The 26,443-nt window shown below is 49.9% G+C and overlaps 1 protein-coding gene across 2 annotated transcripts in view; it reads left to right on the top strand.

The window, feature by feature from the left end:
• The window catches only part of PDIA5 (protein disulfide isomerase family A member 5), an 88,779-nt gene that overhangs the window by 30,840 nt on the left and 31,496 nt on the right, over window positions 1–26,443 (top strand). For both annotated transcript variants that reach the window (XM_032480505.1, XM_032480513.1), the window contains exons 4-10: window positions 2,477–2,560; window positions 2,812–2,857; window positions 6,709–6,801; window positions 9,855–9,915; window positions 14,909–14,976; window positions 21,881–21,972; window positions 22,066–22,137. In XM_032480505.1, the coding sequence (XP_032336396.1) occupies window positions 2,477–2,560; window positions 2,812–2,857; window positions 6,709–6,801; window positions 9,855–9,915; window positions 14,909–14,976; window positions 21,881–21,972; window positions 22,066–22,137 (516 nt within the window). The remainder of the gene's footprint in view (window positions 1–2,476; window positions 2,561–2,811; window positions 2,858–6,708; window positions 6,802–9,854; window positions 9,916–14,908; window positions 14,977–21,880; window positions 21,973–22,065; window positions 22,138–26,443) is intronic.

The raw sequence follows: 26,443 nt of genomic DNA on the forward strand, positions 1-26,443 counted from the left end.
CAGAGGAGAAAAGAGACTCCTCGAGGAGTATCCCATAACATAAGGAGGGGAGAGGGTCACACAGGATTTCTTGTGGCAGACATGGAGCTGTGGCCCCTGACCTGCCATGGAGACCGTAACTGCGGGCAGGGCTGGACATACTGCTGGGGGAACCTCTGCACCCTCTTAGCTCCACACAGTCCAGCTGGTTGCTTTGGAACATCACTCCTAAGTCTGCAGCAGCCAGGCTTTCCCATGGAGTGGGTTCCTGCACAGCTGGTAGGGACAGGGGTTGCAATAACCGGGCCCCATCGCTCATCTCTGCTTTAGAAGTCACAGGAAGCAGCTGCCGGCCAGGCTCAATGGAGGAGCCTGCCTTGCAGCCTGGGCGGCCACTGCAGGTGCGGCAGGTGAGCAGGCCCTTCGGGCGCCCCCAGCGGATGCCAGCATGGGGCCAAGGGAGGCTGCAGGTACCTGGATCTGGTCTTGTCCCAGCCACTATTTGCTGTCGCATTCAGGTGGACAGTAGGTGGTCACAGAAATGGTTGCATGGAGCAGAACAAAGCCAGACAGAGAAAAGTGCCAAGGAGACGGTTACAAAATCCTGAGTCAAGGCCTCCCGTCTTTCCTGGGGCAGGGAAAGTGTTCCTCAGATGCAGTCGTCAAACAGACCCACTGCCTGTTAGTGTGGCTTCACCACAGAGCCCCTGAGGGATAAGGCAGACCCACACTGTAATTGCCATGGTCAGTGGGGGTGTGCCCGGCATCCCCACAAAGCTTCAGGGTAAGAGTTCAGGCACTGGATGCATGAGCTGCCCTTTAGGCCTCCTGATGTGTGCTCTCGGCCTTTCTGGGTCCCCTCTGCACACCAGTTATCCCTCCTCCCTGGACTCCCTATCTTAGAATGCTCTTGCCACCCTGCGGGAGCAGTCACAGCCATGTCATCAGCCTTGGCTTTCTGAATTCGTCATGCATTTCTTGAGTACCCTGTTTGCTAGGCCCAGGGGCTGGGAGCTGCAGTGGCTGCAGTGATGGCTACCACAGGTAGGACTACCTAGGGAGGGAAAGCCCTGGGCCTGGGGAGTGCCTGACACGCCCCCTCTCAGACCCACACACACCTGTACTGTAAGACTTGCTTCTTGAATTACAAATTGCATACCTACACTTAAAATGAGGTCCCATAATTTTACTTGCCCATCGATGAGTGTGGCTTTAAGGATTGAACTGAATGGTTTAATTTGTCCATCTGTTCTGGAGCTGGTGCACAGCTTTGTGAAGCTGATGGCTGTCGAAGGTAGTGCGGTGTGTCTACAAATGGGAGATGAAGGGACTTCCCTCAGGTGGTTGTCACACCTGGCAGAGCAGGTTTTCTCATGTGATGTAGTCAGCGAGGACCAGTGGGGGTTAGAGGCCAAGATGCCCTCACTAAGTTCATTGACATCTGGGGAGAAGGCCCTGGAGTACAGAGCCTTGCCCCATGGGTAGGGTAGCTGCCTCTGGCTGGCTATTGGGCAGACTTGGCTGAGTGTGGTGAGGTCGTGGGGAGGCTGTGAGAGCAGATAAGGTCCCTGAGGGGTCTGGTATAGGGCACAGGGGAAGCTGAACTTCAAGGAGGTGGGAGTGAGGTGGAGGAGAGGAGGAAGAGCCATGCAGGGCGGTGGCAGGGGCCAGGATCCCCTGGAAGGCTCCTTAAAACACAGTTGCTCGAGGATTCGCCAGGAGTTTTGATTGAGTAGGTCTGGGAGAGGGGCAGAGAATTTGCATTTCTAACAGTTTCCTGGGTGGTGCTGATGCTGCTGGTCCCAGGACCACACTCTGAGATCCGAGGTCTAACAGAAAGGGAGCCAAGATTAGAGGAGGCCACGAGCGAGCACTTGGTAAGCAGTGAGTGGCACCCAGAAGACGGTTCATAACTAGAAGAATTTTAGGAGTGTGATCTTGCAGGTGCTAGCACCTCACTGAACCTTTCCCTTTTCTCCTTTTGGCTTCTGTCAATATCTGGTCAGATTTCATAACTCCTTCAACATCATACAACATTTTCCTCCTACCCTGGTGGCGCCTGGCACACATTAGAAGCTTAGAAACAGAAACCTGCTTGGGCTGCTGGCAGAGCTTCTGAAGTCACAGTCTGGGGAGGGTCAGGGAGTCAGTATTTTTAAAGACTTCCCCAGGTGATTCTAATGAGCAGCCAGGACTGGGAACCACTATCCTGAGCTTATTTTTCTTCTGAGGATGGGCTGTCTGGGGCTCTTCCTTTGGCCCCATCAGTGTTGTCCCTTACAGATAGTGATATGTCCTCCCCATCTACTGGTCCCTGTCCTGCTGGTTTCTCTCCTTCCTCCAGTTCCCTGAGAATCCATTTGTAGTGAGGGCCTCACTTGCTGTTGAGAATGCCAAGTTACCTGCTTTATTCTTAGGCCACCTAGCAGATTTTACTCTGTTGACACCTTTGTGAGGGCTTCAGGTAACAAGTGGCCCCAATATTTGTGTCTTTCAGTGACACAGAGAGTAGAAAATTGTGCAAGAAGATGAAAGTTGACCTGAGTGCAAAGGACAAAAAGGTCGAATTATTCCATTACCAGTAAGTACACGTGGGCATTTCCAATTTCCAAGTGAATGCTGGAAGCTTTTATTGGTATTCTCAGTGAACAGCGATTTTTAGTGAGATTAATTTTATTTCAGAATGATTTTTTTCTGTGTTTACAATTACTTCTTAAAAAAAAAACCTTGAACTGTGTTCAGTAGCTGAATCTTATTAAGATGCTGCCGGAAACCAAAGGTAAGTGTCTTCACAACCATTCCCAAAGTTAACACCTTTTTCTCATTTGACAGGGATGGTGCATTTCATACTGAATATAACCGAGCTGTGACGTTTAAGGTAAGTCTCCCTCCCTCATTCTCAGGAGGAAGGGCAGAGTGCACGGGTGCCCTTCTGAGTGACCTGAGGGGTTGTCATCTCTAGAGCATAGATCAGCAGACTATCTGGGAAAGTTTCTAACTGGTACACCAGTGGGGATGACCCGCCTTGTAGACAGTTTGCGAATCTGTCAGCAGTCATCCATTGAGGCATGTGATGTCACGCCCTCCCCTCCAAAGGCCTGGGTCTCCCTTCGCTGTGGCTTCAAAGCCCTCCCTCATCTCTGCAGTAGTGTCCATGGTGGCCGCCCACGGGCCAGAGGGGGCTAGCTGTGCCCAGGTGAGCACAGGACCTGGGCAGGGCAGCACCTCTGGGACTGATGCAGCTCGTCCCAGACGAGACGCCAATGTCACTGAGACGCTCCCTGCTACAAATTCAATTTAGAAGGAGATGGAAAAGCATCAGTGGAACTAAATATGGAGTCCTCTGACCTGCCGGTGCTGTCCTGTTACCTTAAAGTGGCTCCCCTGAGCCCTGAATCTTTCAATACCCTTGGATTCTCCTCCTTCAATTTGTGCGTTCCCTTCCTTAGATCAGTATTCTTCTGCCTCTGGTCCAGGCGGTGTCCCCCTTGCCCTGCGCAAGGCTGTGTATTCTGTTCCCAGCATATGCTGAACCTACTCTCTCTGACTCTCCTGCTTCCCAGACTTCTTGGACCTGTGCTCCTCTCTCTGTTTTTTTCCATCTGTTTCCTTCGATTGTTTCCTGCCCAACCATCTGTCTGTGCAGCTGTCAGTGCCCCTCTCCCTCTGCCCCCCCATCTCCCTGGTCATGTCTTGTTTACCCACTCACGCGTGTTCTTAAGTGGCCACAGGTTTTTCCTTATAGAGACTCAGCCTGATTACTCATCATCTTAACACCCACTTAGACACTTAGAGAAGATTCTACCAACTAGAGTTACTAACCCCCTCTTATTCTGTGTTAAGATGTCAGCTGAAGTCCTTGGAGAGAACAGGTGCTCTCCAGGAACTAGATTTAGCTGGGTGGGGTGGGAGAGGTGCCGATGGAAAGAGGGAGCGAGGGGCTTTTGTTTTGTGTTTGGAGATTGTATTCGGTTTGTATTTAGCTGGCCCTGAGTCTGTTGTGAGATTGTGGAGCAGGGAATAACAGCTGCTCGAAAGTGTCACCGTAGGAAAGGAGCCCAGGTGGTCTTTGCCTTGCCTGGGAGGGGGAGGCCAAGTTCTGGCCTCTGCCCACCTCCTTACAAAGACCAGGTGTGTGGGATCTGCTTGCTCCGTCCTTCCTGTGATTTAGGCATCAACAGGCTGGAGAAGTGAGGTGAGGTGAGCATTGTGTAGGGCAGAGAGAGGGCATCCTTGGCCCCACGGTCCCTGAAGCCCACAGGGCCATCAAGGACTGGGGTAGAGTCCCTGGGTTTCTCCAGGGTGGAGGAGGCGTGGGGGCAGAGCTCCCCATGACTGCCTGCAGCTCCTGCTCCTCAGGGGAGCAGCCCAGACCAAATCCCCCCTCAGTCATGGATCAGTTTTCCTTTAGGGTCTCTCCTGAGCCTCTGTTTCCAGAAAGATGGAGGAGCCCCCGGCAGGGTGAGTGTTGCTGTCACCCTGTACAGTTCCGTGGGGGGTCTGGACAGAGGGACTGTGCCGGGGCCCGTAAAGAGTGCAGAGGCCAGATAAGTGAGGGTAAAGAGTGGGGAACTCAGAGAGGGGGCATCTGTGTGAGTGGCCTTTGGCTTGTCAGCCAACTATCCAATGAAATCCTTATGTGAGTGGTAAGGATCAGAGATGCCTAAAAGGGGAAATTCAGATGACCCTCTCCCAAGTTCTGTGACCTTGGATGTGGTTTCCCAGCCAGGAAGACGTCCTGAAGACTAAAGTGCAGGGTGTTGGGCCATTTCCCTGGAATTCAGAGCACTCGGAATAGGACAGCTGAAGGCAGGGTCCCAGGTGCTTTTCCCTCTAGCCCTTTCCACCCAAGATCTTGTTGGTTACGTAATTTGGAGAGAACCTATGGATGTATTATCCAACTTCAGCTAAAGAAGAATAATCTCCACCTGAGAAGTGAAAGATTGCTAGTATGAATGTTTCAGTTGTTGCATTAAAAGAGGTGATTTCTTTCCTTTCTCTATCCACATCCATCTTTTCTCCTTGATGTCGAGGTAGTGGTGAGGGTGCTAACCCTTCAACTCAGCTCGTGTTGGGATGGAACAGGAGCCTCCAGAGCAGTAGTTTTGGGTTCCTAATCCCACTGAGAATCTCCTGAAAGCCATGGACCTTCTCCCTGGAAACAGTGTGCGTGCATACCTTGAAAGAAGTGTTTTCTTGTGAGTTTGGGGTTGCAGAGACTCCTGAAGTCCACTGTGCTCCCTTAATTAAGACCCCCTGCACCAGGTGTTCTGGACCAGCAAGCGGGTCGGCACCCATAAACATCTTCCTCACGTGGCTGGGGCACAGATGCGTCTGTGCCTGTGGGTGAGTGTAGGTTTCAGAATGTCCCTGCTGGTTCCACCTTGGCTTGTATTCTCACAGTGCAGCTTTGACACGGGACTGAGAAAGGCCGAATCTGCCTTTGCCTGGTGGACACGGCCGTCTTCTCTTGCCAGCAGGCATTGCATAGCTCAGTTTGGACCAACAGGGAGCATTACCTGAATGAAATCCTGCGAAGTCCTGGCTGTCTCCCAGTCTCCCATAGTAGCTCTTTCCAAATAGGAATTTCCAGAAATAACAGTCCTCTCTGAGGTCCTCTGTGTGTGGCCAGTGGAGGGGTTGGATGCACAGCCTCCCTAAGGGGGTGTTTCCTTTCTTACCTCAGACTTCCCTCCTTTGTCACACATGGCCCACTCAGCTCATCATCTGCTCATGGGAGCTTGATAAAAGTGGGCAAAAGCAACAGAATCTTGCATCAAATTGGGGGACACTGAGGGCTCTGTTGACGTGGAGGTCAGCAACTCCTGTCCAGGGTTGGAGGGATGGAGGCTCAGCTGGTTTCTGGTTCCTGTTCCTGGCTTTCACAGACTTTGAGCACCATTTCCCAGGTGACTGAGAGGAGAGGGATGTGGCTTCTGTCCTGGACTGGGGAACTGTGCCAGGTGGGGAGGGGAGTGGAGGGGTGTGCCCCCGTTCCCACCCTATGTGGATCCTGCCCCAAGGGAGCACAGATAGGAGTCAGTTGTCCGCATGACAAAGGCTGGTCAAGCTCTTTATCCTGAAGGTCTTTGTCAGATCGTCATCCTGGGCCATCTAGAAGGGGATCTCTAAGGAGAGGAAGTCCAGCAACCAGGGGGCCACAGCAGTGAGCACCGTGCCCTGAGAGCTCCCCACCTGAGCGCCACAGAGGGTGATCAGGATTTAACACACTCCCAAACCCATTTAGATCACGAAATATCCAGCAGGTTATAAGTAGGTGTGATGACTTGCATACGTGATTGACAGTTTTAGTGGCTGCGTGAATGTGGAAGTATCTACTGGGCACAGGTCTGGAGACCTTTATTCAGATTCATCAGAAAGACTTTCTGGAGTAGATGAACTTTATTAGAAGCACATGTCTCTGTTTTGAATAAGCCAACTAATTGTCTCAAATTTGTTCTCTTGTCCGTGAAGAAGCATTGGAGGTGTGGATCAGTGGACCAGAGTTAGGTGTTCTGTGGTTGAAAAGTCCTGATGGGGTGTGTTTTTAGGGGCCTTTGCAGTGCTGTCAGTGGGTGATGGGATGACATGCCCCCACATGTTTGCCGGTAAGCATATCGTTCCAGGCCCTTGGGTCTCCAGGCAGGGAATGGGGCAGGTTCTCAATTCCCCCATCTCCCTTTTTTCCTGGCTAAAACAGGTTTTCCCTTCTCTCTTTCTTTTTCTCAGTCCATAGTGGCCTTTCTGAAGGATCCCAAAGGGCCCCCACTGTGGGAGGAAGATCCTGGAGCCAAAGATGTTGTCCACATTGACAGTGAAAAGGTAATTTCCCCCTATCAGTTCTGCTGGGCTCTGGAAGCTTTCCCACAACCAGGGTCTCCCAGGAGAGATGCCCAAGGAACTGAGAAACGAGAGTGTTTTGGGACCATCAGGCTGAGGGCAGGGACCAGGACCCTGACGTTTGATTCCCCTACCCAGCTCCGTGACAGAACCGACAGGAGATGACAGACTGGCTGCCCGAGCGCTTCCTCCTGTTCTACACTGCCTTAATCCATGTACTTCAGCATGTTTAGGTTCTCCTATCATTTTAAATGTTTTCTGGGATTGTTGCTGGGATTGCCAGTGTGACTTCTGGGTTTTATTTTTTGTTTTTTTTTTTAATGGAGATACTGGGAGTTAAACCCAGAACCTTGGGCATGCTAAGCATTTGCTCTACCACTAAGCTATATCCAACCCCCATGTTTTTTGTTTTTTTAAATTGGGTTTTGTTTTTGTGTGTGTGTAATTTTGTTTTAAGTCTAGTCTGAAAGGTTTGAGTTGGATTTCTAGAGACTTGGGTCAGGTCTCTGATTCTGAGTTATTGGGTTAACTTTGAACAAGTTGTTTACTTCATTTTCTGGGTTTGGCTGGGGTGGAGGGTTGGGGAGTGGAAGGGTGGTTCTGATGTATAGTCTGCTCACAACCCTGACACCCTCCTCCTTTCAAAGCCTGCCCCGCCTGCCCTGAATGTGCCTCTCTGTCTACGGGTACCTGTGTGTGTATCACGTGCATGTGTGTGCCTTGCTTGCGTGGCTCTGCCTTCAGGTTGGGATGGGCACAAGCTACTTTGTCACATTTCAAATGGTCTGTGAGGCAAGCAGTGCTTTTTTGTAGATAGAGAATGTTTGTTTATATCTTGGTAACATAAAATGTACCTTTTATCTTTCTTTGCCTCCCTCCCTTTTCATTTAAAATTATTGACTCTTAATGCTCGTTAGCACACACACAAAAATGATGCCATTTATACTTTCTGGAGGAGGGATCCTGTGTGATCATTCGCGGGCCAACCATGTGGGCCTTTCAGATTAAGGGCTGGGCATCAACATTTCTCTGGGATAGAAAGAGCCAGCATTGCCAACTGGCAAGGTGAAGCCTTTTCAAAAAGCATGCTGGGGGCAAAGGCAGCGGGGCAAGTGTCAGGAGGTAGTGGCCCTGTGCCTATAGCCATGAAATGACGAACAGCCTAAACTGATATTTTCTCCCAGGTAGATGTGATCATACTTGTTTTTAGCTTTTCTAGAAAGTGATTGCCTGCCGCCTCCCTCCGCCAAATCGTTCATGTCCCGGAACTCCTAAAATTGGTCTTCTGTAACTAGAAATTATTAAGCAGAAATTCTTTCTTTACACCTGTGGGCAGTCCCCTTGTTACACTTGGTGCTGTTCTCACTCACGTAGAAGTATGAGGCATGGCTACTTTTCTGCCAGTGGACTCCCCACGTAAAATCACTGAAGTTCCAAATTCAAGTTTGAGTTATTGATTGACATTTGTAAGCTTAGAGTTCCACACTTACTTGGAGGTAATTAAGCATCTTTGAATGTAATGTAATATTTGTTAATCCTCAGGATGTGAAACCAAAATACTGCAGGCTCAGAGAAGCCTTTTTCCCCAGATCTTTTACCGGTGTTAGCTCCAGGGACTCCAGAAAATCATTTTCAAAGCATTTGCATCCTCCATCAGGGTCAAAGATCTTGGTTACTAATTCTGCTTAAAATGAGTGCCTTAACCCTGTAGTTATATAAATAAGAGTACACGTTTTCAGACTTTGTTATACAATGTTTTAAATTCCCGTAAAATATTTGTAATCTTTTTTTACCTAACTGAAAAATTATAATGTATATTCATTGTTGAAAATTTAGAAAACATAGCTTAAGCATAAAAGAAAGAAAAAAAAATTCACCCCATCCCTCCGCGTTGAGAGATACCCACTTCCAGTATTTTCTGTAGCCGTCCAGACTTTCAACGTAACGTACACACAGATATTTGTACTCACAAAAGTGTCATTACATTTTATATGCTGTTTTGTAACTTCCTCCCTCTCCTTAATGTAAGGTGCACATCTGGCTATGACATTAAATACTCCTCTTTGTCATTTTTAAGGATGCAGTAGTAGCCCGTTGTGTGGGGTGTACCGTCATCTATTTATCACCCAGTGCCAGGAAGGTGCATTTTGAAATTTCTTCTTATTTTCCTTACTATTCAAAAGAGGAGAAGTTCGAATTTTCTTCCATGGTAACTGGTTCGAGGAGCTTATTTTAATCAAAATATGCTCTGTCATCGTGCTACTCCACAGTCCTTGATAGATTCACTTTTTCTGGTTGGAAGAAAAGTCTCCCACCCTGCTTTATGCTGAAGTCTCTCCATTAGCACTGTTGCAACCATTTGTCTTTTTACATTTATTGTGTTCATTTAACAAATAATTATATATTGCCTGATAATGAACCAGGCGCTGTTCTAAGGGTTTTACAAATACAAATGATCCGTTCAGCTTGTAGCCTCCTAGAGGTGGGGGCACATCTCATCTCATCCATATGCTGCTGTGTGCACCGTGGACTTCTGGGGCCCTGGACAGTGTGGTTGGGCTGGGCAGGGAGAAGAGGTTCTTTGGGGTGGGTTAACCCTGTGTTATGTGACGAGCAGGTCCCCATCTGGCCAAGTCAGGCCTCCATGAAAACAAGCACGCATCACAACAGAACGTGCTCCATAGATCACATGAAGAAGGGGTGGCCTGGCCAACCTGGGACCAGGTTGCTCCTTGCAGTCTTTAATTGTTCATCTGGAGCTCAGAGAGGCCAGTAGCCTGGTCCTGACTGCTTGGTCCCACCAGGTGGCCTTGGGAAAGCCACTTGTCCCCTCGGGACCTCAGTTTCCCCATCTGTAACATGCCAGGTGGCTAGAATGGATGATCTCAGCTCCCAGTGTGCTGAGACTCTGCACTGTGCCCCCCAAGTCAGACCCTGGGGTTTCCTCACACCATGTGGGTCTTGGGGTGGGCGGGGAACGTCACCTCCATTACTATGTTGTGTGTGACCTGTGGTGTCCTCTTTTTGTGCCCCAGGACTTCAGACGGCTCCTAAAGAAGGAGGAGAAGCCAATCCTCATCATCTTTTATTCTCCCTGTGAGTGACTTCCTCCGTGGGGCCCAAGGTCATTGTTCAGGCCCTTGGCGGGGCTGCTGGTGGGTGCGGGGATGCTGGAGTTGAGCCCCTGCCTCTCACTTAGATTGCCCAGGCACTTCCGCACCCCACCTCTCTGTCTGTGCCTCTTTTCCTTCATCTTTGCTGTTTCATCTGGCTCCCCCACCCCCATCTCCCCCTCCACGTCTCTCACTAGATTTGGCATCCTGCCCTCTTCAACTAGTGGCAGGACGGGTCTCCACCTGCTCCAGGTACCTCTGCCCTCCCGGCCCCGCCTCCGTTGGGCCTACCACCCTTCCCTGGCCGCTGTGTGCCCTGTGGAGGATCTGAGGGTCTGAGGGGCTCCTGCTGTTCACCACCAGAGCCTGGCTGGCTCCTGTGTGCCCCTGCCAGTGCCACTTGGGTGGGCTGACGGGAATCTGGACCAGGGAGAAGGAGGCTGGTATTTGGGTTTGGTCTCTGTATGAGGCAAGAGACCATGGGAACAGCAGAAGGACCATCGAGATGACAACCAGAAGACCTGGGGACTCATTCCAGCTATGTCACCAGCAAGCAGGGTGACCTTGGTCACATCCTTCACTGCTCTGTATCTCAGTTCCATTTCTCTAAGGGAAGGAAGGGGCTGGATCAGAGCAGTGGCTTTCAAACTTTTTGACTGTATTTCATAGTATTAAACATATATTACATTGTAACCCATTACTACAATTGTAGGTAAACTGTATATAAGTAAGCTGAAAAGTGTCACAAAACCATACTCACTCTTACTACTTGACATCCACTCAGCTAGATGTAGTACACACTGTTTTATTTAAAAATTAATTTTTCTTATTAATTCATAGCCCTATTATAAAGGGTCAGCAAATCGTGGCCCATGGGCTGACTGCCTCTTACTGTAAATTAAATTTTGTGGGAACACAGTCACATCTATTAGTTTACAGGTTGTCTGTGACTGTCTTCAAGCTCCAGCAGTGGAATTGGCTAGTCTGCAAAGTCAGTGTCTGCAAAGCCACAGATATTCCCCATCTGGGCCACCCTGCAGTCTGGTTCCCACCTACAGACTGAGAAACCCTGGATTAGAGCCTGTGTACGGCCTTTAGACCCATGACTTTTGAAGTGCATGTGCATCCAGGAAGCCGAAGGACTAAAGGCTGGAGCGAGAGGGTCTGTGAGTGGTGGGAGATGGGTGTGCCCAGGCCTGTGACTCAAGTGTGTTTCACAGGCTGTGACACCAGGGTTTTGTTTATTCTTGAAAGCCCGCCTTCAGTGCCCCTTCCTGAGAAGTTCTCCCAGCAGAGGCCCCTCCCATCTTCACCCTGGGGCCAGATACCCTTCGATGGGATTCTGGTGGGTCTGCCTGACTTGGGCCTGTGGCTTGTTCAGAGTGACAGCAGCCTCTCCCCAGTCTGTGTTGACTGCTGGATAGTCCCCCACCCAACCTCCCCCCACACCGTACTGCCCCATGGGTGTGCCTGCCCGTGGAAAGAGGCTCTGGTGTCCCATTTCCTGTTAGAGGTGGCTCTGGGCCGGCGGTCTGCACTTTAACCCTGGGTCATTCTCTCTATTAGCGTTTGTTGGTTGGTTTCACCTCAGAGGGATCTTCTTGGCTGCACAACCTTTTGAGGACGGGCCTCCTTTGGTTTGTCTCAGAACCCTGCTGGTCTCAACACATTGGTCAATGAGACTAAAACAGAGTGGATGTCAGTATGCAGTACATGTCACAAGGCAGGATCATGGTATAACTGTGCAGGTTTCAGTGTGACCTCCAGAGAGTGGTTCACTAGCAGTGTGCACCTGAGTGCGTGTGCCGTGCCCCGACCCCAACCCCCGGCCATCCCCTCATCAGAGCAGGCAGAGCAGTGAGCAAGATCATCATCTTTATAGAATAGAAAGCTGGGGGAAGAAGCTAGGTTCCTTGTAGGAATTAGTCATGGGGTTGGGGGGAGAAAACTCGGAGCTGTTAAGTTTACTACTTGTGGTGAGGGGTCGGATTGGATGGCCTCTTGGGTCCTGGGTAGCCCCAGATTGTGTGGCTACTGTTGTTTTCAATGAAACAAACTCGTGCTTTTATTATATTAGACCAGTCAAGCCCTCCTGGCCTCATAATTCATTTTATTCCTAGGAAACACCAGTTCCCTGACTGGGATGTCTTTTAGGACTCTTTGATCCTTTGATCACAATTGATCTTTTTTTTAATTGAAGTACCATCAGTTACAGTGTTTCAATTTCTGGTGTACAGCACAATGTCCCAGTCAATGCATATACACACATATATTCATTTTCATATTTTTTTTCATTAAGGGTTAGTACAAAATACTGAACATAGTTCCCTGTGCTATACAACAGAAACTTTTTTTTAAATCTATTTTTATATATAGTAGCTAACATTTGTAAATCTCAAACTGCCAAATTTATCCGTCTCCATTCCCTTCCCTGGTGACCGTAACATTGTTTACTATGTCTGCGAGTCTGTTTCTGTTTTGTGGTTGAGCTCATAGTGCTTTGATCACAGGATGAATGAGCCCAAAGGCAGTGGGAGCCTTTAGTTGTGACCAGACGTCTAGGTCCACAGGACCTATTGTTTATTCAGTGACTGTTGACTGAATTAATGAGGAAGTAAAAGGGCTGGTGTGCTCACTTTTGGGATTTTAGAGTGGTAATTAGTCTTCTCTTCCCCTGCCTCCCAGGTGAACCAGTTGAAGGCTAAACTCAGGTGGGGGTCACAGTTCCAGCTCTGTTTTTGGTCAGGTGGAAACTGGCTTGGTCTGCAGCTCCCTGTTAGTCTTCCATCACCTCTTTCCCCCATACCTTCTTCACCCCATGCTGCTGGCTTCCACCCACGGGGACAGCTGGCTGACTGACCACTTCTTCAGGGGATGTGGGGGCTAATGTTGCTGCAGGCGGACGACAGGCCTTGCTGGAAGAGAGAGAGGCCGCGCCGGTGAGGACAAGCAGTAAATTAAGCTCCTGACCGCTGAGATGTGACCCACTGGGTGCCAGACTCCCCCATCTCATCAAGTCACTGAGCAAGGAGTGGGGGAAGGGCTGCAAGTGTGCCCCCCGTCATCCTCCCTCCTGGGGGTGGAGTGACACCCTCTGGTCCCTGTGGGAGTGTCTCCCCACCACAGACTGGGAGGCAGACTCTCAGGCCTTGTGTTGTAGAACCTGCCCTGCTGGTGCCTGGTTCTGCCTGCCCTCCTGGGTGTTGGCTCTGCCCCTCAGCCTGCAGGGCACATGCCGTCTCCACAGAAGGGGAAGCTGAGGCTCAGATTACTCACAGCACTAGCCCACGGTCACACACAGCAGTGGTCAAGGGGAGATGCGTACCTTGGTCTCATTCTCCCCAGAGCCGAGCCCCTTCCTCTGCCTCTGCGTGGCATCCACCTGGTGCAGCCCAGGCTTCCCAGGGAGTTGGCATCACTGTCTGTTTCCATTCTCCTCTCCCCACAGTGGAAATCCCCACAGTGGGAACAAAGCCCCCTGACCCGTGTCATATTCCTCCCTTCCTGGAGCTTGTGAGGGTCATGCTGTGGTGGCAGCTCCTTGTCTTCTGAGGACAGATGCTGTAGGATTGCACTGCAAGCTGACCTTGCCCCAGCCTCCTGCGTTTCCCAAGTCTGAGCCTGAACTTAAGCCCAGGCTGAATGTGCTGGTGTGTGTGTGCATCTGTCCCCTAGGCAGGAGTGTCAGGGAGGGGGCCGTGGGCATTTTGAGAGTTTAATGTCAGGATATCCTGCATCACATCTTGTGCAGTAGAATTGGTGCTGGGGAGGTTCAGGTGGTCCCTGGGGAGTTTTGACCTGCTCACAGTTTTTCAGTGTCTGTTTCTGTCTCCATGGTTGAGAGCACCCCTCTGATCTGTACTACTCTGCCCACGGCCTGCCAAGGCATTAGCTGAGTGTGGATTAGAGCTTGTCAGCCTGCTGCCACATAGCCCTGTCCCCGCTGTGCCATGTTGAAATGAGCCTCCAGCCTGACACGGGGCTCCAGGCAGCTTTGGTGTCTGTGGCCTTAAGAGGCAGCTCAAATCCTGTTTTGCAGCAGCGCATCTGTCAGAAAGAGTAACGGCCTGGCATGTTTGAGTTCCTTGTGTCTGAGGAAACCGCTGCTCGTGTCCTGCGGGGTCAGTGCCTGTATGTGTCTTGCTCTGGTTGAAGGCGAGGGGTGGTTTAGATCAGGGTCACTCTGAGGTAGCAGTAGGTGTTTGGGACCTGGCTGTCTTGGCCCTGAGTCTCTGAAGGCTTCACCACCCAGCAGGGGAGTGTGACGGTGATGGACCACAGAACCCAGTGTGGACTGAGCCAAAGACATCTCAGAGTCCCAAGTCAGGGCTGGGAGGGGCCTGAGGTCATCTGGCCCATCATTGCCAGAAGGGGCAGCGGCCCAGAGAGAGGAGGTGACCTGTCTGGAGCCATCCAGCAGATGGGGGAAGATGAGGATTCAAGTGTCGATCCTGATTGGTGCTTGGCCACCTCCAGTCATAATGTGGTTGTCCTTGTTAATGAAAGAAAAGAGGCACGAAATCCCCAAAGCCATTTGTGTTTGCACAATTTTCCTCCTAATGGCATTCAATTTAGGTGCATCTGCAGCCCCTGGCTGGGCAGGGGCACCGAAGGGAGGCTTTTAGCTATGCGTGGTGAAGGGGTGCCTTCCTGGCACCTGCTCTGGCTCCCTGAATTCCTGTTGAACTCATTATCAGCTCTGAATTATTCAGTACTTTGCCCTCCCCCAGCTGGGCCCCGTTTCCTTAGTCCCACATTTATTGAGTGACTGCTGGCCTGGGTCCTGTTTCATGCGTTGAGATTGGAAACTCCTTGGGGGCCGGGGCCTCTGCTTTGTTCTGTGTGTTCCCAGAGTCTGGGGTGGTCCCGCACTTCTGGAGGCGGCATAAAGGCTGTTGGTAAAGGTCGGGAGGGGGGAGAGGGCGGGGCTTTGGGCCCATTGTAACCACTTTGGTTTTTCTCCTGCTGGTGACCAGGGTGCAGCTTGTGCAAGAGGACAATGCCGCATTTCCAGAAGGCTGCGACCCAGCTGCGAGGCCAGTTTGTAAGTGAACGCCATGGGCTGGGCAGAGCCGGCTGGCTGGCTGGCTGGTTGGTTCTCTCCTTCTTCCTCTCACTTGGGGAGACAGTGGAGTATGGGTAGTGGGGTGGGCGGAGAGGGCAGATTTTGAAATTATGAGGACTTTATTACTGTGCCCCTGCTGCCCCGGCATGTGGTTCAGAGACCTGTCCTCAGTGGACATTGAGAACCCCCTGAATTGTTTGGACCAGGAGAGGTAGGCAACTGTGATGAAATAGCCAAGAAACCAGCAAGAAGCACATGCGGTGTTGCTGGGAGGCCAGGGGCCAAGAGCAGACTGTCAGGGGTCCAGAGTGACAGGGGCTAGTCTCCAGAGTGGGCTGAGGCTATTGATGCCAAGGAACCCAGTGGAGAAGAAAGGGGCACAGTTACACCAGAGATGGGCCCAAAGAACAAGCGGGTCCATGGGGCAGTCTCCTGGCCAGGCTTGCAGGGCTCTGTGGTTCCTGTGGGGCAGGAAAGACACTGGAACCACAGCAGTGAGAGGTGGTCCAGATGGGGAGCCAGAGAGCTGAGCGTGCAGTCTTCTCTGAAGGAGAGTGTGCCAGAGGAGTGGGCAGTAGATGGGTGTCTCAGGGATGTCCACCTTTAAGGACAAAAGGGGGAACGGGGAGCCACTGAGGAAATGAGCCTTAGAGAAGTAGGAGCAGCCAGGATGGTCAGTGAGGAAGGAGGGGAGTCCGGGCCGTCAGACCTCACCTAGGGCTGAGCATCATTCACTGATGGTCCTGGTCATCTCTGTATCTCCTCTTACCCGCCAGGCTTACCTCTTCTGTGCTACAGATCTGTCCATTTTGGCACTTACCCTGAGCCACAGAGGTTTTAGGGTTTTTGTTTGGTTGGTTTTTGGGTGGTTTTTTTGTTTTGTTTTGTTTTTTGTTTTTTGGTTTTGGTGACAACAGAAAAATAACTGCTAGCTCCTCTGATGAGCATGGAAAAATCCATATGCCTTTCATGAAAGGTCATTGGGAGGAGCCATCTCTTGTGGGGCTGGCCAAAGTCCCATTAAAGGAGTCCTGAGATCTTAAAACTGCATCATGATCTTAATGGATCAAATTAAGCTGATGAATAGTTCAAAGTCAATGTAAAAAGTTTAAACGGCAGCACCTGAGCATGGTGGCCAAGACTGGGTTGCAAAGAACCAGGCGCTTTCCCTTTTGACCTCATTTCTGGGACGACACCGAGGTCCTGCTTGTTTCTGAATAACGAATTTTTAGCAACGTGCCTGGAGACGTTTGGCCCTGGGGCACACATACATCACTCTGGGGAAGTTTCTCTTCACATTTTGCAGCCTCAGTAGATACTATATTTTGAGATTACTTCGCCTGGAGAAAAGACTTAATTACCCAGAGAGTTCTCCTATTACACCTGCATTCACTTAGACAGCTGCTCAGCTCAACCTCCAAACTGTAGTGCAGTGGAAGGTGATGAGATCTAGCCCTGATCAAATCATGAACTAGCTGGCCAGCCCCGTCAGAGCAGGCGACGGCTTGGTGCCAGTCTTGTGGACCTTCTGGAAGATTCTATCTGCCAAACTCAGCATTTCTCCAGGTCCCTCCAGTGCTCCCCCAGGGCCTGTCCCTGCCATGCACGGTCAGGTCGGCTTGTGTTCCGGATCACTTTGTGCACCAGTAGTAAGATACTCCCACTGAGATGTGAGCTCGTGGAGCCCAGGGGCTTTGATCCGCATTTGTTTCTTCAGCACAGAGCACACAGCCACACTCAGAGTAGGTGCCCGACGCGTGCTAATGAGTGAATGAGTATGTGGTTACTGCTCCTGGGCACATTTTATTTTAAGCTCTATATTTACATTAAAAGCGATGTTCCCCTTTTTAAAGGAATTCAGAACATCAGTTATGAAGGACAGAGGCAAAGTGGGAAGGATATTTGTGGAACAGAAGCCTCCTCCTTGGCCCAGGGTTCACATGAGGCTCTTTTGCAAGGTTAGCCATGAAGATCACGTGCATTAAGGGTACTGCTTCCAAAAGAGAAAAAAACCAAAAACAGTTCCTGCTTTTCCTGCCTGGGACCAGCTCAAGAAATGTAAAAGGTGACCCTCCCAGTTCCCTAGACAATGTTCTAGAAAAGTGAGTGGGATTGTCTGGGTACTCAGAGAGCCCAGCTGGTCAAGCCTGGCTTTGGTTGGGTGTGTTAGTTACCTCAGCCCAAGGATCTGTTTTACATGAACTCATCCATTTCATTGCTTCTGTATTTTCTTGCTTGGGGTTTTTTGTTTACTTACCTCTCCCCAGGAACAGGGCAACCAGAGGCGTGGATTCCTTTCTGGCCTCATACACCGGGCAGAGATGGGCTGCTAGTCCCCAGAAATCAAAAGTACACCCCTCCCCACTGCTGCAGTCCAGCTGGATTAGTACCTCCCATCTCCTCCTTATTCTGTCACCCTTGAGCTCTTTTTTGGCTGGCCATGTCTGTGGCAGGGCTCAGAAACCTTCCTCCTTCTTGGGAGGTGTCCAATCTGATGATGTCATTAAGACGGAAGCCAGGGTGGGTCAGGGATGCACAGCCTTTGCCATTTTCCAAACTCAGATCTGCCTCTTTTTCTGCTGTCACTGAAGTCTGGTGAATCATCAGCATCTGTGCCATCTACTCCTGCTAATTGACGTCTTTGTCGGCAGCCACTGCTGCTCCCTGTCTCAGAGGAACTGTCAGAACGAGCCCATCCCCGTCTTCCTCCTCTTCCCAGCCTTGCCAGTTATCGATGTCTACACAGTCTTTTGTTAACCTTGGCCACGATGTGTCATCTGGATGTGAACAGTGAAATGGGTCAGTCTTGGTGACAGATTTGTGCCCATCAGGCTGTGGTGCTGGCTGTCACTAACTGGGTGGGAGATCTTGAACAAATAGCTTTGGAGCCTCTGTTTTCCTGTCTGTAAAATGGGGATGGTAATGCCGGCCCTGCCCACCTTCCTGGGTTGTTGGAAGAATGAATGGGCTGGTGTACGGAGACAGCGCTGTAACCTGCAGACACTTCTCAGTTACAGATGGCCAACACCCCCTACCCCTGCCCTCACTGCTCTGGGCTTACTGGTCCTTCCATTCACTAAATGGGGGTGCTCCCAAGGTGCTGCTTTCCACCCCGCCCTCTTTTCTTTCTCATGAACATGTTGGAGCAAGGACCTGGCACTGTGCTGTCCTTGTCTCGTATGGTTCGTCACTCAGTGATTTTTACCTATGTCTGTAGCTTCAACAAAATGTAGCTCTGTGGAGCCAGAGCCTCTAAGCTCCAGACCCATGTGTCAGACTGCTTGCTTGATATCTTGGTCTGAGTTTTTCTCCCTGTGTCCCAAATGCAGGTTGTCTAAAATGAAATTCATTGTCTTCCCACATGGCAGACTGCCAGGTTCCCTCCATGGCTCCTCCGAGCACCCCAGGCTCCTCTGCCAGTGTGCCTTTTTGCCAGGCCATCATCTCCATCTCTCCCCCTCACATCGTCCTCCTCTCACAGCCCACCGCCCTGGGCCAGGCCCTGGTTAGCCCGCACAGGGTGGTGGCCAAAGACAGCTGCCTTGGCCTTCTAACCCATGGCTCTCCCCTTACAGCTCAGCCTTATACTGCAAAAAAGCACAGCTGGGAAACCTCCAGTATCTCTCCAGCGTCTCCTGAAGAAGGTCCTGGTTTCTTAGGCATTAAATCCTGGTCCACAGCGACCTCGGTGATCTGGCCTGGCCTTCTCTCACTATTCCCTTCTGTGTGTCCTGCGCTTAAAATCGGCATGGCCTCCATTTCTTGAGCCACATCTTGGCTTGTCTTGCCATCATTTTCTTTTCCTGGAACATCTGTAGAAATCTCCCTGTCCTTGACCACTAGCTCACATGCTCCCGCTTTGTGGAACTTCCGTGATTGTTCTCATCAGAACATGGGCTGAATATGACGAGGAGTGTGTCGTGCCAAGTGAACGGCCCTGAGCTCACGTGGTTCAGTGTCGAGCGCTGTGGCATAACTTCTCCTTAAGTTGAGACCAGTTTTGCCTCCTTCAGATGCACAAACTTCTAAAGTGTAAGTGGTTATTTTAAAAAATGTTTATCTTGTTAACTAATAAACACCCTCAAGGTGGTCAGCAGTGCTACAGAAACTCACAGAGTTGAGCCCATCACAAGCAGAGGTGGTTTGGAAAGGCCACCGTGGAGGCGGGATGTGATTTGCCTCAAAGGACAGCTGAGTCTTGGGAGGGAGACGAGGGGGAGTGGGCGTCATGAGCTGAGGGTCTGGAAGACTGGAGTCGGGCACAGTGTGTGTTCTGGGAATGTGAGCAGATATGCAGAGCCTCTTAGTGGTGGTAGTGAACACAGCGAACAGATTTTGGGTGTTGTAGATACTTACACTGTCCCATTAAGCTGCTCAGCAACCAGAGAAGAGGGCTGCAGATGAGGAAACTGAGGCACAGAGGCAACTGTGGCTTGTTCGGGGGAATCATCTGCTGAGAGGGGAGTTAGGATTGAAGCCCAGCATCCTGACCCAGAGCTCACGTGCCGAGCCATTGTGGTACATTGGCATGTGCGAGGGGCCTCAGATGGCAAACGGTCCAACCTCCTGCTTGTGCAGAAATCTCAGACTGACTCATTCTGGGGAGAGTGAAAAATCTAGACCCTAACAGGTGTACAATTAAAGGTTTTGTAAGGAAGAATTCAAAAATGAGAGAGGGACCATATGGTCTTTGAGTGTGGAGTGAGACTTTAGCCTGCATTCAGTGGAATTGAAAGGTTCTGTGCAGGGAAGTGATGTAATGAAAGAGAAGGATGTGGGAGATTAATCTTGTGAATGTGCACTGACACTAGGGAGATCAATTAGACATATAGAAAAAAAGAACTTTAAAGTAGACAGGTTATTACTGAAATTGCTGAATCAGTCTGAGGAAATGAGCAGAAGGGCTTTTGGAGGGTTCCAGGGCTTCTAGTAAGTTCTGTCTAAGGCTTATTTTCCCTGTATTCCTTGTAGCATCCCAAAATGAGCTGGGAGAAAAAAAGAAAATTTAGCAGACATTTGCTGTGTGCCTGCTATATGCCAGGCACTGAGCTAGGCACTTAAAACACTTGAGAAGACGTGTTTGGATACCTCTAGGGATGGAGCCACCAGAGGTACAGGTGGCTCCCATCACCCAGGATTTGGGAGGAAATAAGGAATATGAGCCTCAGTTTCATGCTAAAATTTGACATGGGTCATCTCATTCAGTTCCTTCTCTTTTTTTAATAGTTGATTTATAATGTTGTATTAGTTTCTGGTGTACAGCATAGTGGTTCAGTTATATATATATATATATATATATTCTTTTTCATATTCTTTTACATTATAGCTTATTACAAACTATTGAATATAGTCCCCTGTGCTATACAGTAGAACCTTGCTGTTTGTCTGTTCTGTATATAGTATATGCTAATTCCAAACTCCTAATTTATCCCTTCCCCTCTCCTTTCTGCTTTGGTAACCAGCAGTTTGTTTTCTATATCTGTGGGTCTTGTTTCTGTTTTACAAATAAAGTTCATTTGTGTCATTTTTTTTTTAGATTCCACATATAAGTGATATCATATGGTATTTGTCTTTCTCTAACTTACGTCATTTAGTATGATAATCTCTAGGTCCATCTACATTGCATTATTTCATTCTTTTTTATAGTTGAGTAGTATTCCATTGTATAAATATACCACAACTTCTTTGTCCAGTCACCTGTTGATGGACATTTAGGTTGCTTCCATGTCTTGGCTATTGTAAATAATCCTGCTGTGAACTCAATCAGTTCTCTTAAGAGCCCTGTAATAGTCTCATCACCCACCTTTTCCAGACAAGGAACCTCAGGGAAGGATGTGTGACGTGATTCTCAGGTGACTGCAGTCTTCTGAATTGAGTTCACTGTGCATTGAAACTTCTCCATTTTCTGTAACTATGCATCCATATTGTTGAGCAGAGTTCAGCTTCCTGGTTTCTTCTCTCTGCTTCTGTAACTGCTCCTGGCTGTTTTTGAACCTCCTCTCCCCCCTCATCTGTTGCCACCCTGCTTGGAAGAACAGCCTCCCCCTATCTGGCCACTGTGTATTCTCTTGTGAGAACAGATTCAGAGTCCCCTTTCCAGCGCCTGATCTTGCCCTACAGAAAAAATTTCCTGCTTCAGGAAAGGAGTTCTAGGGGACTCTGTTCTTGGTTGTTCTTAGTACTTCACGTTGTCATCAGTAACACAGCTACCAAAGTTCTCCTTTCTCATTCAGGGGTGCTGGATACGTGGACTCTTACAACCAGAACATGTCCAGACTTCAGAGATGATGGTCAAATCAGGCTGTAAGGGATGGTCACCAGCAGGAAGCCTAGCAGGGCCTGGAGGGAGGAGAGTCAGGCAGGAGGATCATCATGAGAACCACACACCCTCCTTGGCCACATCCAGGCTGTGAGGTCTGGGAATGTCACGCATGAAGCCTGGGTGGACAGACTGAGGCATCTGAGAAGTCCAAGGATGCTGTGGAGTGGCTGATTGTTGATTCCACAGCTGGGGAGAAGAGTCCAACCTTAGCTTGACATGAGCAGAGAAAAGGCTTAGTGTGTCCTTGGGAGGCAGTGGCCCACTCTAGCACCTGACTGAACTTGGTCACAACCCTCAGAACTTTTGTTTCGCTCTGGGATGATTCTCCCGTGTATGGGGGGCAGCCCTCGGGCCCAGATGCCTGTCTCTTCCAAAGTGCTCAGGCATCATTCCCAGCTGGCTTCACTTCCCTTGCTCCCCCACTGCCCTGAGCTGTGTGTCCATCTGCAAGGCTTCATCCGGATCATCTGTCTCTGGTGGGACAGTCAGGCAGGCAGCGTGTGGACAAGGGGAGAGCACTGTGGGTAGAGGGTGGACAGGTCGTTTCCCCTTTGCTCCTAGGTGCTGGCCGGGATGAACCTCCACTCCTCGGAATTTGAAAACATCAAGGAGGAGTACGGCATACGCAGCTACCCCACCATCAGCTACTTCGAGTAAGTCACATGCTTCCCTTCTCACGCTCACTCCCCTCCGTGGCAGCCTTTGCCTCCCTGGCTGAGCCCATGTTGTCTCCCCACATTTCACAGGAAAGGACGGTATCTGTTCCAGTACAACAGCTATGGGTCCACAGCTGACGACATTGTGGAGTGGCTGAAGAAGTAAGTCAGCATTTGTCTTTTGGTGGGGTGCCCAAAGGGAGGGGCGTCTGCCGGGCCCCAAGGTGTCCCTGGTCACAGGGCTCCGGCTGGGAATTGGGAAGAGAATGAGGACGGAAAGGTTTGTCGTGCTGCCCACACAGCTGTTGGTGGGTTACATCTAAGTGAGGGTGGGGTCTGTGAGTGCAGGATGCGGGAGTTGGGAGGATTTCTGTGACTGTCCTGCTGACTACGTTTCAGATAGGTTTTTTCCTGCTTACTATATACTTGATGGATAGAAGTATTTCTCACCCAGAATGGCAGGTTTGAAAGAGGTTCTGCTGCAGGTCTCTCTGAAAATAGAGTTGTCAGTTGAATGCTTATTTCAAACATAGCACTGTATTAGGTGCTGTGAAGCTAAGAAGTGTCCTAATGCCTTAGATTTGCAGCTTGCTTTGCCATTCACCATGCATCCCTGCAGACACTGCTTCAGAGCAACCTGTGATCCTGTTTTCTAATGTGATTAGATCCTTATAACCCAAACCACCCTGCACGTGGAGCCCCTGCCTGTGCTCGGCGTGTGACTTTGACGTGATGCTCCGACCCTGTGTTGGACGGGGAGTCTGTCTCCCCCACTCCTTCCCCATGGCCCAAGCTCTCCTGGAACTCTCCCCTCCGAGAGCACTCACCTCCTCTGGGCTCTGCCTGTCACCAGTCTGGACTTGCCAGTCACTGCTGGTGTGTAGCTATTTGTGCACAGTCCTTGGAATAATAGCTGCTGTCATTTTGGGCACAGAGAGTCACTTTGTGGCTGACTGTTTCAAGCACTTTATGTGGATTCTTATGGAGTCCTCAACAGCCCCGCAAGGATGATATCATCATTACCCTTAATTCATGAACTGGGCAGCTGAGCAGAGTGATGAAGTAGCTTGTCCTGGCTCCCACAGCTGGCAAGCGGCAGGGCCAGGACTGGCCCCCCGGCAGCAGCTCCTCCAAGTTGTGGCTGGAGCCGCTGCCTCTCCCACCATTGCCAGCATGTGGATATTTATTGACATTATTACTTTGTTACTGCAGCAGCACAGGGTTAAAGAATTAGTTACCCAACGTGATGGAGGTTGAAAATGTGTATTTTCAGAATGGGAAAGGAGGATAAGTTTTGTACCTCCCCTCTCCCCCACAACCCCCCCCCCCACAAACCTCCAAGAAACAAGCTGTTTAATTCTAAAGGCTGAAACTCTCAATCTTCTGTTCCATCGGTTCCCAGGGGCCCAGGAGATAAAACAACAGCAGAACCACGTTTGCATGGCATCTTTTATTTCTTGGAAGCATTTTCACATCTCTGTCTCCATCTATTACCTCTCCGCCTGTTACCCGGGAAGGCCACTCCCCATTATCCTGTACTCAGTTGTCTTACCGGGGGCCTCGCACCCCTGCTTTCCTTTTTCATTTGGTAATAAGCATGTCCCCTCCTCTGCCTGACGTATCTCATTCTGCTTTGTGAGAAGGTTCAACAAATGACAGTCTCATTTGTCACCTGAGCATAAAGTCTGTCTGCTTCCCTCCCCTTTCTCTAACCTTTTCTGGTTTCAAAATATACTCATACCTTCTTGGAAGAATACGGTTTATTATTTTTTTTAGAAAGTGTTCAGAATTGCTTGCTAACCCTAGACCAGGGGAGCACGTCAGTGGAGTTTCTGAGACCCGTTATTATCTCCCTACTGGAGCTGCTGCTCTGTCCCCCACCCTGCTCTCTGCGCACCACCAGCCCAGCTCCTCCATCAGACTCTGTCCTGCCCCCCCGCCCCCAGGCTGCCTCCTCATCCCTGTCCTTGGCTGGCACCTCCCCACTGCCCACCACTGCCTTCCTCCCTGGTCTCACCCCTCATGGGAAGGAGACCTTGTTAGCAGCTTTTGGTTCACCGTGGGTCTCCAGTCTCCAGGCTGAGAAGGTTGGTGAGGTAACTCTGGGGAAGGGAGGGCACCTACCAAGCCGCCCAACCACCTATCATCACTGTGTTGGGGGGCACACATGTGGGGGCAGCTCTTCCGGAGGCATGACTGCAGCCCACTCGTGGAGCATGGGGCAGGGGCAGCAAGGCCCAACAGTGTCACTGTGCTGCCATCCTGCTTGAATTTTCAAAAGTCTTCTTTGATTTTAAGGCTATTCAAGTGAGATATGTTACTATTGAGAAGCTTAAATACTTAAACAGAAGGAAAAGCGCCCTTCCCCCCAGCTACCCAAAGGTAATGTGTTGTGATATTTTGGCAAATTTCCTTTTAGATTCCCCTCAACATATGCCTAGCTCTGTGTATTTTTTTTCTTGATGCCAGGTGTTTTGTTTTATTTATATATTTATATATATACATACATACATATATATATGTGTGTATATTTATGTATATATATATGGAGGTACTGGGGGTTGAACCTAGGACCTCATGCATCCTAAGCTTCACCACTGAGCTATACCCTCCTCCCGTTCCAGGTGTTTTAAGTCTTCACCAGATTTCCCCCAAATCCTGGTGAGTGGGTAGCAGTGATCCCACCTTTCCTGCTGCCCTGCATTTCTTCCCTGGACCTCTCTGTTGGCTGCTCACAGTTCATGGTGGCCCAGTGTAGAAGGATGAGGGTGGATCCGGCCTCCTCTGGATGACTTTCAGAAGCCTGGGAGAGAAGAGCCTAGATCCCGCCCTCTGACACACGATTCTGAGGAGAGGGCCAGACAGGGCATCGTTGGTGTCTTGGAGTGCCCCAGGGCTCTAGGGTAGATGTGATGGTTGTGGTGGTTGTGCACCTGGTGCTCCTGGCACTCCTGGCAGCTACATTTCTCATTCCGTTCTGCAGGTTTCATGCTGCTGAGTTGGGCAGGGCAGGTGGAGTGTGTAAAAGTGGCAATCCATTTTGACCGAGCTACCCATTTCCGCCTGTGTATTTTTAAACAGAGGTGGACTGAAAACAAACACAAAGCGTTCTTGACTTGTAATGCTTTGAGTTGCATCTTCTTATTTACAGCACGTGCACCTGCCTCAGGCAAGGACCTGCTTTGTGTGAACTTACCAGGCCTGGAGAGCCCGAGAAATCAGAGTTGCAGGATTGGGAGGGAATGTCAGTGAATCTGCCCCCAGTGGTTCCCTTTGATGTTGCTTTACCTCTAGGACAGATGTGGTCACTCAGTCCCACTTAAACAGGGCCTCAACTCATTGTGAGGTTGTCCATTCATGTTTGAACGATGTTTATGATTTAGATGATGAATGATGTCTAGGAATATTTGGGTAGTATTTTATACATTTACAAAGTATCTCATGTCCATCATCTGTCTAGATGTACCTGCAAGGCAGATAAAGGAAAACCTACAAATACGTTGTCTTGTGGCTGTTTTAGTCAGGCTGTTGCCTAAGCCTCTAGAGCTGGTACGTGGAGGAAAACAGGACTCAGCCAGGTTTTCTGACTCCCAGTTCGGCTCTTTCCCTCTCATCTGCTGTAGATAGAAGTTTCTTACTTCTGTCGAGCTGACGTTTCTTTCTCTGAAACTTCTACTTAGTGTTGGTTCTCGTTTTTGGAGCCACAGAAAATAAATCTTAGTTTCTCTTCCCGGTGCAGTCTGAGATGTTTGAAGACAACTGTTGTGTCCCCACGTCTCCTCTTCTGCAAGTTAGACTCCTCCAGTTCCTTTAGCCATTCTTCTCTCACTGTCTCATTGATTCAGAAAGTGTTTATTGGGTATCTGCTCTGTATTAGGTGCAGGCGGTACAGAGGTGAGAGAGGGAGCCCTAGTCTTGAAGGAGAGAGATGGTAAAAAGCATGATTCAGTAACAGTGCCCTTGTACCGTTCTGCCCAGCTCTGCAGTCCTGTCCAGAGAGGAAGCTTCCTGTTGTCCACGGGTGGGAGAGGGGACTCACCTGGCTGCTGGAGAGGAGATCTGAGGGCCTCCTGTTTCAGCCCCGGGCCACAGCCTTGCTTCAAGGGGGTCCTCTTGGTCCTTCAGAGCCTTTGCATATTAAGGTGGTTCCTATGCCCTGCCCCCCTCCCAGCACACAGCACCTCAGCTTTCTGTTCTCTAAGAAAGGCAGATGTTTTTTTGCTAAGTTGGTTTTCTAGCTTCTAAAATTGCACTGACCTCCTTTTCTCTCTTCGCTGTTGTCTTCATTCCTGTTCTTTTTGCTTCTGTGGAGCTCATACTTGAATTTTTTTTCTTGTGCTGTTATTTTAGTAGTCTTGGAGTGCGTCCTCCATGTTTAACTAGAAGTTTCTCAGACGCTTCCATATGTTTGTGCTGCTGCTGCGCCACGGCTTCTCCAGTCTGCGTGTATATTCTTGCTGGGTTTTAA

Source organism: Camelus ferus, chromosome 1, assembly GCF_009834535.1.
Source record: "Camelus ferus isolate YT-003-E chromosome 1, BCGSAC_Cfer_1.0, whole genome shotgun sequence".
NCBI classification, from domain to species: domain Eukaryota; kingdom Metazoa; phylum Chordata; class Mammalia; order Artiodactyla; family Camelidae; genus Camelus; species Camelus ferus.